Source organism: Heterocephalus glaber, unplaced genomic scaffold (assembly GCF_053883595.1).
Source record: "Heterocephalus glaber isolate CG9 unplaced genomic scaffold, H.glaber_assembly_v1.0 deba00001472, whole genome shotgun sequence".
NCBI classification, from domain to species: Eukaryota; Metazoa; Chordata; class Mammalia; order Rodentia; family Bathyergidae; genus Heterocephalus; species Heterocephalus glaber.
The window spans coordinates 68811287-68825289 of record NW_028258315.1 but is presented as its reverse complement, the minus strand read 5'-3'; the positions used below and the strand labels follow the sequence as shown (position 1 = coordinate 68825289).

General features: G+C 48.6%; 1 protein-coding gene across 5 annotated transcripts in view; it reads right to left on the bottom strand.

Annotated features, from left to right (window-relative positions):
• Ubp1 (upstream binding protein 1) overlaps window positions 1-2698 on the bottom strand; it is a 59641-nt gene extending 56943 nt beyond the window's left edge. For 2 of the 5 annotated variants that reach the window (XM_087181421.1, XM_087181422.1), the window contains exons 1-2: window positions 2663-2698; window positions 2046-2235 (exon numbers count right to left, since the gene is read on the bottom strand). In XM_087181421.1, the coding sequence (XP_087037547.1) occupies window positions 2046-2158 (113 nt within the window). In that variant the 5' untranslated portion in view covers window positions 2159-2235; window positions 2663-2698. Of the gene's footprint in view, window positions 1-2045; window positions 2612-2662 lie in introns of those variants that run through there. The other 3 variants (XR_205771.4, XM_004857845.3, XM_004857847.4) reach the window with 2 other exon arrangements.
• Window positions 2699-14003: the final 11305 nt, after the last annotated feature.

The following is a 14003-nucleotide window of genomic DNA, read 5'->3' as shown; positions in this document are numbered from 1 at the left end:
TCACCTTCATTAACTGAAAATTTAAACAACACAATCAAAAACATTCAAGAAAAAAAAAATTCAAGAAGACAGGCATGGTGGTGGACACTTGTAACACGAACACTTGGGAAGCTGAGGCAGGAGGCTCACCCTCAGTTTGAAGCCAGCCTGGGCTACATAGTGAGTTCAAGGCCACCCTGAACTACAAAGAGAGACCCTGTCTCAAAAAAACAAACAACAAACAAAAAACATTCAAGGGAATGTTTCCCCACAAGAATGCTGCAAGTGAAAGAATTACAAAAGTTTTGGGCAATACTTTCAAAAACAAAGTCAAGGAAAGGTTGACTATCAAGATTTGTATCTCCTCTTCACAGATATAAACCATAAACACAGATTAATTGCATTAAGTTGGTTGAAATAAAGTTCAAAAATAACACTCAGTAAACAAATTTTTTCAGCAGCCAATTCCCTTTTACTGTGAGAAGCAACTAGAGGCTCACATATTGGAATTGTTTCACCTGCTCTTTTGCCTTCATGCCCAGTCCAGGCCTCATATTGGGGCCCATGAGGAGCACCTGAGGAGCAGTTCCTCCAGGGAAGCAGTACCTTTCTACTCTCCCTGGGTGACCTCAGGATTCTGTAGAGATTTCCTCCACATCTCACAGTTGTTCTGGACAATAAGCCACCTCATCTACAGCATTCAAGTTACACAACTGGAAAATAAGGTTGCAAGATCAGGGTGACAAGCACAGACAAATCAGGGCCAGGCTCTGATGGCTTCATTCTTAGTTTCATGTTTTCCACAATTCACTTCCACACCCAAAAAAACTGTCTCCACCTTTCAGAGAGTTCCTTGTGGCCCAGACTTTCTAAGATTTAAAAGCCAAACTTCTTTAGGGATCAGCCTCCACAATCCAGGATTGCTCTGATCCATAAGTCACAAGTCTCCCCCCACCCCACCCCCTGGTGTTTTGAGACTGGGTCTCACTGTGTAGTTCAGGCTGGCCTTGAACCTACTGGCCTCAAACTTGCAGCAATCTTCCTGCCTCAGCCTCCTGAGTGCCATTTCTGCCTCCTGTCCTCCCTGTGAGCTGCAGTGAGGTGTATGAAAGCTTCTGGTAAACTGTACAGCACTTCAAACACATAAGAATTTCTAAAGACAGTACATATCATAATAAAATAAAGAACAGAAAACTATCCTTAACTCATTTTAACTAAAGCTGCCAAAAATTTTAAATTTTAGCCTATTAAATGAGAGCTTTATGACACATCAACCTTATTTCAATAATACTACTAATAAAGAGCTTCCAAACCGTTGTGTATGTTATGTAAATATATTTTTTAATATATACATTCTTCAGGATAGAGAGCAGAGACTAAGCTCCTGTCTCAAACTCTCAAAATTAAACAAATGAATGCCTGCAGGACCTGACAGCAGACTCTAACAAACTATTTATGGCGCAATCACTGCATTTTAAAGCTCTCTTCAAATGGGAAAAGCCTGAGAGGGTAATAGCCAAACTGACAAACATCACTCTTTGAGACAACCAAAAAAAACGAAGTCATGGTGCTTCTCTGCCTTGCTGCTGTCACTCCTAATTTACTGATTATCAAGTGATTAAAATTTGCAACAACCAAAGACTACAATGTGGGACAACAGAGTAAGAACCGATATAAAACGCTGGAGAGTATTTTCCCCAGTACAAACGCTAAATTTTTGTACAGTGTATTTCTCCTCAAAGGGGCTCGTAAAACACTGGGGAAAGGGAAGGAAGACCCTTCCCCCACTAACTCTATCCATCTCAACAGCGGGACAGGTTACAGCAAAAATGAAGCCCTCGGGAGCGGTTTCCCGGCCGAACCCTGCGCCCGGGGCTACCGTGCCCCGCCCGCCAGTCATCGAGAGGCCTTGGGGGCTCCCAGCCCCGATCGACCACGCGGCAGAACCCCGACCCGGCGGGCAGGGCCGCCTAAGCGCCGATGGACACCGCCGCGCCGCAACGGCCACAGGGCCGAGCAAGCCTTCCCCAAAGAGAGGGAAGCTTCCGCCTACCAGGGCGCCCTACCTCATGCTGTAGGCGCCGGCGCCCAGCTCCTGCCCGATCCCCGAAAGGCTGGCGTCGAAGTCGTGCACCAGCCCGGACTCGATCACCTCGTCCATCTTGAGCACCCAGGCCATCTTCCGGCCTCGCCGCCGCCCCGCGCAGCGCGGCCTCCGCGTCCGGGGCGAGGGGGCCCGAGCTCCGCGGGCGCGTCCTGGGGGAGGGCGCGGGTGAAGCCTCCGGCGGCGCGGCGAGTGGTCACCAGCGGCGGCCCGGGAGGCCGCCGAGACCAGGGCGGCCGAGGCCCAGCTGGCAGGGCACAGCGAGCCGGCGAATAGTTGCAGCGGGAGCGACCGGGCCGCCGGCAGCGCCTCCCTCCCGCGGACACCGGCCCCGCCGCGCCTCATGCCGCCGCCGTCGCCTCCACCCGCCCCCTGCGCCGCTCGCGCCGCAGCCGCCCGCCCCGCCCCGGGGCCCCTGGTCGCATCCCCCCGGACGGCGCGGGCGCGGGACCTCAGCCCGCTCCGACAGCCGCGCGGCGAGTCCTCGGCACACCCGTCACCCACTCCCCGGCCTCGACCCCCGGCCCTCGGCCCGCGGCCCGCCCGCCCAGGCTTCAGCGCCCCTTCGCCCCAGCCAACCCCGCCGACGCCGCTCCGCCGGCCCGTACGCTGGCTTCCACAAGGATCCGGCTCCGGCTCACTCGCTTCTTCCGCCTCCTCCGGCCCCGCCCTAGCCCCGCCCCCGCGTCTGCGCCCTCCCCCCCTCCCCCGCCCAGGCCCGCCCCGCCCCGCCCCGCCCCTCGCGGCCACCGTTTCGGGCCACTCCCCGCGCCTCACAGCCGCGGAACCGCCTCGGGCCGCCGTGCAGAGTGGCCCCGCCCACGCGGCTGGTTTCCAGGGCCGGAGGCCTGGGAGCCTGGGGCGCACCCACCCAGGAAAAGGCGGTGCCAAACGGGCTCCACTTCCCGCCCCATCCAGAGAGCAATGATTGACAGGGGAACTGTGCAATAATGGCAAGAGCCTGGACGAGTTCCCGTGAGGCTCTGTGCCTCTTGGCTGCACGACCCATCAAGATATTCTTCCGCTTGGGCGGATTCGAGGACTAAATTTGCTGCCAAATGAAAGAATTCATTGGACCGCACTCGAGGAAGTGGTTCTGGTCGCCATTTCCGGAGCCTTGCTCTTTCCCAGCAGTCCTGCATTTTATCCTCACTGCGGGGAGGAGAGAGAGGTAGATTTGTGCGGAAATCTTGATTGGCATGAGACTAATCCAATCAACTCTCCTGAGAAAGGTCCGTGACCTATTCTCCAGCAGTTGTGTAGCAGTGAGCAGACTAGAGAGCAGTAAATTTCGAGCATAGTAGGGGAAACACGCCTGATCTACAAGCCCTTACGACACACCCCAATAATTGCTGCAATCCTCAGAAGGCCAGAAGGTGGCCATCTGCAGCCCTTTCTGGGCACGCGCCTCTAGGAATGAAGGATGCAAATCTTTCCCTGAGGGAGGTGAAAGAGGAAGAGTCGGAGTCTGACTTACAGGGTCAGCATGCGGATCAGAATTCCTGAGGGTGGGATTCCAGGAGATTCCTTGAAAGAGCGCGTCTAGACCCCGGCCTTTGACCTCTCAGCTTTAGCCTGATCAAGCTCATTGCCTTCAAATGAGACCCAGATGCTAAGCATTAGCCCTTCGCCTTCGCCTTGTTTACTCGTTTGAGTGCAAAAACCAGATTAAACCTAAATTTCATTCCAGTAAAATATTGGCTCTCAGCTAGAAAAATATTCATACCCCTCTAATTTAAATGTTAACTTGCAGAATTTCTTTTCTTTCTTTTTTGGGGGGAGACAGGTTCTCACTAAAGTGCCAGGATTACAGGGGTGTACCAAGCCTAGCTTTCTCTTTTTTTTTTTTTTTTTTTTTTGGTACAGGGAATCGAACTCCGGACCTTGCATGTGCGAAGCAGGCGGCGGTACCACTGAGCTAAATCCACAGCCCGCTTTCTCTCTTTAACAAAACATTTTTACAAACCTTTGTAGGTACTGAAGTAAATACAAGTTAATATCTTAGAGATGAGGAAACTCAGGTGCAAATATGTGGAAAGATCTGGCCAAGATCACACAGTAGCTGAGCTAGGGATTTTTTAACTAATCCAGATTGCTGGACTCTAGGCCAAAAGATAGGCTATTATTTTAGGAAGATTTATTCGGCTATTACAAATAATCTGTGTAACCAGGCATCTATTGTGCTGTCTAATTGGGATCGTGGGTATGTCTTTATTCCACAGACCACTTGCTATTCAGTGCTCTCACCTCATTTCCATAACCTAGTTTATAACTACATTAGCCAAGTCTATTACTAATTGTTAGAATATATGGAAAATGGGCCAGGGATGTAACTCAGTGGTTCCTAGGCAAGCAGAAGGTCCTGAGTTTGATTCCTGATACCAGGAAAAAAAAAAAAAATAAATATATATATATATATATATGGAGAAGTAAAATGGGGATATTATCAATCAGTGAGTATTATTTTGATCAGTTTGTATGGAAATCATAAATAGGCAAAATAAAGCACCCTTAAAGGTTAACAACTTTGAGCTTTGAATGCTAGTGGCTCTCAGTGCTTCATTGTTATCAGCAGCTCTCCAGGCAGCTGGAGCTAGCAGCTACCAACAACTCTGGAACTCATCCATGAGACAGAGCTAGCAAAGGGCAACTCTTATTGCTCTGTCACTCTCTGCCGTTCTCGGTGCTAACAGCCCTCAAGTTGCCAGCACCCTTTAGTTTTACCAATGTTTTGTTTTGTTTGGGACAGGGCCTCATGCTATATATTTCAGTCTGGCCTTAAATTCACTATGTAGCCTAGACTAGCCTCAAACTCTTGGCATCCTCCTAACTCAGCCTCCTGAGTGTTGGGATTATGTGAGTGCACCACCATGCCTGGCTTAATTTTTTTTTGCGGGGGCGGGGCGGGGAGGGGTTAACCAGCTCTTAGTGTAAACAGCTCAGCCTAATCTACTGAAGGAGAAATCATGAACAGGTAAAGTAAAACCATCCAGAAGAGGCTTTCTTTAGGTCTTATACATACTTTATGTATACAGTATGTATAAGACCTAATAAAGGTAAGCAGAAGGCTGCTGATACAGACAAAAAGGGTGGGCTCGCCTGTGTACAGTATACTGCTGCTTAACGGTGGACTTTCTGCTTAATCATGGATGGGGAGTAGCTACTTGCCACCCACATTGGGAACATCTGAAGTAGGCAGGTACAGAGGGGTGGATTCATCCAGAGAGGCTACAGAGTGGAATCATCTGTGATAGGAACCTGGAACCAAAGCTTGCCACAGCCAAAGCAAAAGTCTCCCAGAACAGTTGTGGGGTGTCTGGTATAGCCATGGCCAGCCATGAGGACTGTTTATCAAACATGGAGGAAAAATAAGTTTTAAAAAGTACTTCTTGGGGTGGGCTGGGAATTTAGCTCAGTGGTTCTGGCACCTCCCTGGCAAATACAAGGTCCTTAGTTCGATCCCCGGTACCAAAAATTAAAAAAATAAATAAAAAGTACTTCTTGGGGAATATCAGGCCCCTCTCTCTCAAGGGAAGGAGTAATTCTCTGACTCTTAGGACAAGTGTAATAGTGTAACAGTGCAAACCACCATCAGTTTCTTTAATCAGGCCGTACCCTAAAGAACCAATCAAACACATTTAGAAGTAGAAGCTTCATAAATCTATGAAAGTACTAGAAAGCTTTATGAAAGTACTCAAGACATTGGAAAAATAACACAGGCTATTACCTTGATTCCAACTTTGGAGATAGCACAATGGCTGAGAAAGACTGACAGATACTAGAAACTAATGGGAAAGAAAGATCCCTGGAACTATCAAAGGTGATTGGTTCTTGGTGAACAGTAGTCTAGAACAATAGACCAAAGCTCCACAGACCAGAATGGGCTTGAATAGGTTGTCATTGCTCGTTTCAGCAGCACATATACTAAAAAAAAACAGAGGTTGTCAGCTGAATGTTGGATGTTTTAGGTTGGATCTTGTTTATAACCACCTCTCCTCCCATATTTGTCTAGAAGGATCATCTCTACAAACAGCATCATCTCAGTGCTGGTGTCATGCGGGTGGAGCTTGGTCCTGCTAGGATGAAGAGGAGATAAAAAAATATCAGCTAGTTAACATTTCCCCTTCCACACACTGCTATTCTGCAACCTGAGGGAGAAAGTGCTTAGAAGAAAGGAAGGGAGAAGTGTAGAGGTGTTATCGGGTATCTTTTTTCTAAGAAAGTGGCTCACCGACTAAACGTTACTGGGTTTGGAGTTATTCACCTCTCCTTCTGGAGTTGGATTCCAGGTTCTTCTCATCTTGAACAAAGAATTGCATGAAACAAGCAAAAAGCAGTGGCAAATTTTGTTCGAGAAAGTAAAATTGAAGAGTGGGAGAAGAACTGGCTCTGTAGTTTGGGCCGAGAAAATAGAAAAAGAGGGGAAGAGCAAAGATAAAAGTACATACTGCGTCTGGGAAACAGCATGGGCTACCATTGTAAGCTACCATAGCACCAGTGCCTCAGGGCATCTTTCTTTTGTATTGTCCAAATCTCAAGGAAACCTGTGAGAACTTGTTCAACCAGGTCCTGAGGGCCGTGCTAGGATCCCACCCCTCAGCTTGATGTCAGGTCTGGGCCATTCTATTGAAAATCTGCATGAGTTTTGGAGTTTTCGGAGAAGTCCACCTTCAGGCTTTGGGAATTGTTGTGTAGCTGTGTCTGGGATCTTGTAGTGAACAGGTCACACCTACTTCCCCGGCCAGCTTTTGTTACGCATGTTGTGCCCAGATTGTGGAGTCCCAGAGACCACCAGGAGGCCGTTTCCGATGTAAGCACACAAGGGTCGTTTATTTAAGCTTAAGCAGGGACTCTCAACTGTCACCGACACAGCGGATCGAGATTGAGAGCCCTGAGTCCCTAACTAGCAGGGTTTTTATTGAGAATATAACAAGCTTTGGTTATTAGTAGCCAGGTGATTGGTTAATACTCAATACATATGAAGTGTAGGGTTTTGGTTGGCTAGGCTTTGGGGGTCGAAGGGGATTACGTATTGGTTTTTGTGAGGGAGAAAAGGGGCAAAGATTAACGGCCGGTTGTTACATACTGATCGTTAGCAGACCCACTAATGGCCGCATCTATCTTGTGTGGACAGTCAGCTCATTAACTGCTTATCCTACAGATAGTGTGCCTGGAACGCTCTTTTCCCGGGTACACAGGTGGTTGGGTAATAAACTCAGGAATTTCAAGTGGTGAATTCCTAGTTTAAGCACAAATTTGAGAGAACAAAGGAGACGGCTCCAAAATGGAGTCATTTTGGTCCCACATTCCCCCCTTCTCATGATGTTATAGAGGGCCAATCATGGGCCTCTGGGGGTTAATTTTATCAAGTCGGTAGGAATTGGCTGGTATTGGGACCTGAGCACCATTAACTGAACAGCGTTAATTCGTTTTTTGATGAACGAAACTAGTCTATTGAGCATACAAGGTCCAAAGGTCAACAGTAGTAACACGATAAGCAAGGGGCCTAGCAGGGTAGAGATTAGGGTAGTTAGCCAAGGGGAAGAATTAAACCAAGATTTGAACCAGTTTTGAGATAGTTTTCTTTCTCGCTTATGTTTGGCGATGCCCTCCCTAACTTTAGCCATGGACTCTTTGACCACTCCTGAATGATCTACATAGAAGCAACATTCTTTACCTAAGGCAACGCAGAGTCCTCCCTGTAGAAGGGGGTGTCTCGTAATATTGCCCTGTGAATTACATGGTTGCAGCCCGGTGTTCGTGAATCGACCGGGGGGAGGGTACACCCCTTTTTTGTTTTCCCACATTCAGGCCTTTTCCGTGACTCTAGGCTCCAGTGTTCGATATCCCAGCTGCCAGTGGCTAGCCGACAGAGATCAAACTCTAGAGCAGGCCACCAGGTTAATGGTGGGCTCACTTTGGACGAGCTGTTAATAATGTCACCTGTGGGGGTACTGATGATCATCCAGGTTAAATTTAGGGGAGCATGTGGGTTCTGTCCTCCTAAAATCGGTGTCAAAAGTACAGTTACCACAATCATGACCTTCGACGACGCAGCTTGAGTTTGAGGGGATTGTCTTGGTCTTTGGACACCTGCCATGATGGAACGAAGTCCTCTAGGACAGCGTGAGGATCTCGACCTTGAGAGCGGTGGGCGTGGTCAGGACTGTGACGTAGGGTCCTTTTCAACGGGGCTCAAGGTCCCTTTGTCGGTGTCTCTGGACGAAGACCCAGTCTCCTGGTCGATAGCGATGGGGCTCGGGAGGCGGTCCAGTTTGATATAAGGCTTTTAATTTAGGCCAGATATCCTCGTGCACACTTTGGAGGCTTTTTAAAGAAAGTAACAACTTTTGGTCATCAAATTTAACAAGCACATTTGATTGAAGGTTGGGAATAATGGGAGGGGGAATTTCAAACATGATTTTAAAGGGAGTTAATCCCATCTTATAGGGTGAATTGCGTACCCTATAGAGGGCGAAGGGAAGGAGAGTCACCCAGTCACCGCCAGTCTCTAAGGTTAATTTAGTTAAGGTCTCTTTTAATGTTCTATTTATCTTTTTTACCTGTCCTGAACTTTGGGGTCTGTATGTACAATGTAATTTCCAATCTGTCTCCAATATCTGTGCTAGGGTTTGACTCACCTTGGAAATAAAGGCGGGTCCATTATCTGATCCTAGCATTACTGGGAAACCATACCTTGGCAGGATGTCTTTTAGCAGTTTTTTAGTCACACTTCGCGCTGTTTCATGTTTGGTAGGAAACGTTTCTGTCCATCCTGAAAAAGTGTCTACAAAAACTAACAAGTATTTATAACCATACCTTCCAGGTTTTACCTCGGTGAAGTCTAATTTTCAATAGGCTCCAGGTCGGCTTTCCCTCAGCCTATTTCCTGGGTTGGCCCTATTGTGGGTGGCATTTGTCAATTGACAGGCTTTGCAGGTAGCAACAATATGTTTAATTTTAGAATTAGCATCACGGATCTTAATTTCAGCATGTCTCAGGAGATCTTGCATTTTTCGAGTGTCCATGTGGGTGGTCCGGTGCATCTTGGAGAGAACTTGTTCTCCTAGCGCTTTAGGCAAGATGACTTTATAATCAGAAGATTTCTACCACCCGTTGAGGCACTGAGGCATAGGTAATTGTTTTATCCAATTTAAATCTTCTTCAGTGTACTGGGGTTTTTTTGGTAGGGCTGTACTTCCCGGATTGGGCAGCTGAGTGGCCAGTGTCAGATTAATCTTTAAGGCTATTTCTCGGGCTGTCTGGTCAGCCAAATTATTTCCTCTGGCAATTGGAGTGTCGCCTTTTTGGTGTCCTGGGCAATGGATAATGGCTAATTTTTTTAGGTAGCCAGAGGGCTGTTAAGAGGGCAAGGATCTCTTCTTTGTTTTTAATAGTCTTTTTTTCAGCTGTCAGGAGTCCCCTTTCTTTGTAGATGGTCCCATGGACGTGTGCAGTGGCAAAGGCATACCGGCTATCTGTGTATATATTTAACTTTTGGCCCCGTCCTAGAGTCAATGCCTTGGTCAGAGCTATGAGCTCCGCCCGTTGTGTTGAGGTCCCGGTGGGCAATGGTTCTGTCCAAATGACCTCAGTCTCTGTCACCACTGCTGTTCCTGCATACCTGCGGCCATCACGAACAAAGCTGCTCTCATCAGTGTACCAGGTATCATCTGTATCTGGCCATGGTTGGTCACTCAGATCTGCTCGAATTTCATGTACCTGGGCTAGGATGTCTGTGTAGTCGTGAAGCGGAGCCTTCAAGTTCGGGTCTGGCAACAGTGTGGCTGGGTTTAAAGCAGCCGGGGCCTGAAAGACAACTTGGGTTGGATTTAGGAGTAAGCTCTGGTAGTGGGTCAGGCGAGCATTACTGAGCCATTGATCCGGAGGCTGTTTTAGGACTCCCTCAATAGCGTGAGGGGTGGTCACGCACAGTTCTTGGCCTAATGTCAACTTGTCAGCATCTTTGACCATTAGAGCCACTGCTGCAATCATTCTTAGACACGGGGGCCATCCTGATGCAACTGGATCAAGTCTTTTTGATAGGTACGCCACTGGGCGGCGCCATGGCCCTAGATGTTGGACCAGGACGCCCTTAGCGACTCCTTTGTTTTTATCAATGTAAAGGTGGAATGGCTTAGTAATATCGGGCAAGCCCAAGGCTGGTGCCGTCAGCAAGGCTGTTTTAATTTGATCGAAAGATTTTTGTAGCTTTTCTGTCCATTGAAAAGCCTGATTGTCTTTGGTTGCCTCATAAAGGGGCCTTGCGAGCTCTGCGAACCCCGGTATCCATAGGCGGCAGAAGCCCGCCGATCCCAAGAACTCTCTGACTTTCCGAGGAGAATCTGGTGTGGGTATCTTAAGAACTGTCTCTTTTCTAGTATCCAACAGCCATCTCTGCCCTCCCCTAAGCATGTACCCCAAGTAGCTTACCTCGGGTTTGCAGATCTGGGCCTTTTTGGCGGACGCCCGGTACCCCAGTTTTCTTATGACTATCAAGAGTCTCTTGGTTTTACTTAGGCAGTCTTTTCGCGTTTCAGCTGTTATGAGGAGGTCATCTACATATTGTAACAGAGTTAGTTGGGGGTTCTGGAGGCGAAACTCACCCAGGTCTTCATGTAGGGCCTCGTCAAAGATGGTGGGAGAGTTTTTGAATCCTTGGGGTAATCGGGTCCATGTCAGCTGTCCGTTGAGGCCTTGTTCTGGGTCACTCTATTTAAATGTAAAGATGTGTTGGCTTTTGGGTGCTAGCGGAAGGCTAAAAAAAGCATCTTTGAGATCCAAGACTGTGTACCATCGATGGCTCGGGGGAAGTGAACTCAAAAGGGTGTATGGATTAGGCACTGTGGGGTGGATGTCCATAACCCTCTTGTTCACTTCCCGGAGATCCTGCACTGGCCGATAGTCATTAGAATGAGGTTTTCGCACTGGCAACAAGGGGGTGTTCCAGGCTGATTGACAAGGCCTAAGAATCCCCTGAGCAAGCAACCTCCTGATGTGTGGAGTTATTCCCTCTGGGCCTCTAGGGCCATAGGATATTGGCAAACTTGTACAGGATCTGCCCCAGGTTTTATTTTTACAAACACTGGTGCTCTGTGTGCAGCTAACCCCATGCCTCCAGTCTCTGCCCATGCTTGTGGGAACATAATGAGCCATTGTTCCATGTCAGGATCAGGAGGGGCCCTCTTCTGATGTAGCAGATATTTATCTTCTAGGTTTATGGTTAGTACCTGAATGGGCCTTCCCTCTTGATTAAGGACTTTTGTGCCCCCGGGTTGGAAATGAATTTGAGCCCCTAATTTAGTCAGTAAGTCTCTTTCCAATAAGGGGTAGGGGCAGTCTGGTATAATCATAAATGAGTGGGTTACTTGGCCCACTCCCAAGTCTACTGTTTTTTGGGTTGTCCATGAATACTTTTTCATGTCTGTAGCTCTTTGAACCCAGGAGGTCTTATCAGAAACATGGCCACATGGTTTAAGTAGGACCGAATGTTGAGCCCCTGTATCCACTAGGAACTCGATAGGTCTCCCCTCCACTTTTAGGGTTACCCTGGGCTCGGGGAGGGGTGCCGAACCCCGTCCCCCCTAATCATTTAATTCATCCATAGCCAGGATAGGGGCCTTGGGGCGTCCTTCTTGTTGTTTTTTTTTGGGACAGTCTCTGGCCCAGTGTCCATACTCTTTGCAATGAGCACATTGATTTTTCCCCAACTGGGGGCGCTCTCTGCGTCTCTCTTTGTTTTTTCCTTCCACCGCAATCTTTTTTAGTCTACGTTCACGTTCCTTCTGTTTTCCCGCAGTGGCAGCCAGAAGGATCCGAGCTAAGTTTCGGGTCTGGCGGTCATCAGCTTTTTCTCGTTTTTCCTCTGCGGTTTTTCTATTGTTATACACTTTCTCTGCCACTGCCACTAAGTCCTGAATACTCTTTTTTCCTAACCTATCTACTTTCTGTAACTTTTTCTTAATGTCTGGCGCCGCCTGGTTGACAAAATGTATTATTACAGCTGCCTTTGTCTCAATTGCTTCTGGGTCCATAGGAGTGTACCTACGAAAAGCTTCCTGAATTTTTTCTAGGAAAGCAGCAGGGCTTTCATCTAACTTTTGTTGTACATCCCCTACCTTAGCCAAATTTGTAGGCTTCCTCGCTGCTGCTTTCAGACCTTTTAATAGAGCCTGGCGATAGACCCGAAGCCTCTCCTTACCTTCCGCCGTGTTGAAGTCCCAGTTGGGTCGGGACAGAGGAAAAGAAGTGTTGATAGTGTCAGCATTGGTGGTGGGTTGACCATTGTCACCAGGAACCAATTTCCTGGCCTCATTCTGGATCCTCTCTCGTTTCTCAGTGGTGAACAGGACCTGCAGAAGCTATTGACAGTCATCCCAAGTGGGCTGATGGGTAAACAAAACAGTTTTTAACAGGTTAATCAAATCTCTAGGGTTATCAGAGAAATTGGCATGTTGTCGGCGCCAATTATAAAGATCACTTGTAGCAAAGGGCCAGTAATGGTGAGGCTGGTTCTCATGTTCATCAGGGGGCCCTATCGCTCGCAGCGGACAAACAGTAGAGTCTGCTGGTCCTGCCGGCGAGGCGGCGCGCCGGTGACGAGTATTTTGGGCGGGACCATTACGGTTGCCAGCACCCGGGGCGGGCTCTTCTTCTCTAGCCCCGGCTGGGACTGGGTCATTTCTTTCAGCCTGCTGTTGTGGAAGAGAGGGGAGAGAGTAAGGGGGAGGGAAAATAAGATCTTCTTCGGTCCCTCCCTGGAGAACAGGGTAGAGTGGCGCGGTCGGCTTGGTTTTGGTCTGCTCCTCGTCATCGCGCCCTCTAGGAGTCTTCTTACTGGCCGTCAGGATTAACTCTGGCTGCTGTTGCTGTGAAGGCAAAAAAGGCTTAACCCATGGGGGTGGGTTAGAGATCAGAAATTCCCAAATGGCAATGTAGGGTACCTGGTCGGGATGAAGGATGGCTTTACGAACTCTGCGTATAATTTGCAAATCAAAAGTTCCCTCGGGGGGCCATCCTATCCCAAGGGTGGGCCACTCCGAGCTACAGAGGGTGATGAACCTAGCCTTTTTAATTTTTAAACTTAGGTTACGAGCGCTCTCCCTAACTTCCTTGAAATGATCTTTCATGAGGGAAAGAGGGGTAGTCACAGTCTGTCCCATCGTCTCAGTCTAAGTCAGTACAACACACAGACAAACACAACAGAAAAAAAACACGCGAGACAAAACCGCCCTCCGCCTGATCGGAGGCAATGCAAATGGGACGACGGCCTCCTGCCGTGCCGCGGGAGCGACCCGCACCATCCCTCCAGGAGTCTCACTGACTCGTACTCTTGGGGCACTCCGTCCCCACCAGCGGAATCCGGAACGTCTTCCAGGATCCCGGGTCGGCGGCCCTTGCAGCGCGTCCGCCTAGACCGTCTGCCGACCTTCCCAGAAAATAGGCCCAGACTTTACAAACACAAAAAACACTCACCAGCCGGCATTGACCCTCCGGTACGGGAGTCCTGAAGGTCTTGGGATCCCGGACGAGCCCCCAAATGTTGTGCCCAGATTGTGGAGTCCCAGAGACCACCAGGAGGCCGTTTCCGATGTAAGCACACAAGGGTCGTTTATTCAAGCTTAAGCAGGGACTCTCAACTGTCACCGACACAGCGGATCGAGATTGAGAGCCCTGAGTCCCTAACTAGCAGGGTTTTTATTGAGAATATAACAAGCTTTGGTTATTAGTAGCCAGGTGATTGGTTAATACTCAATACATATGAAGTGTAGGGTTTTGGTTGGCTAGGCTTTGGGGGTCGAAGGGGATTACGTATTGGTTTTTGTGAGGGAGAAAAGGGGCAAAGATTAACGGCCGGTTGTTACATACTGATCGTTAGCAGACCCACTAATGGCCGCATCTATCTTGTGTGGACAGTCAG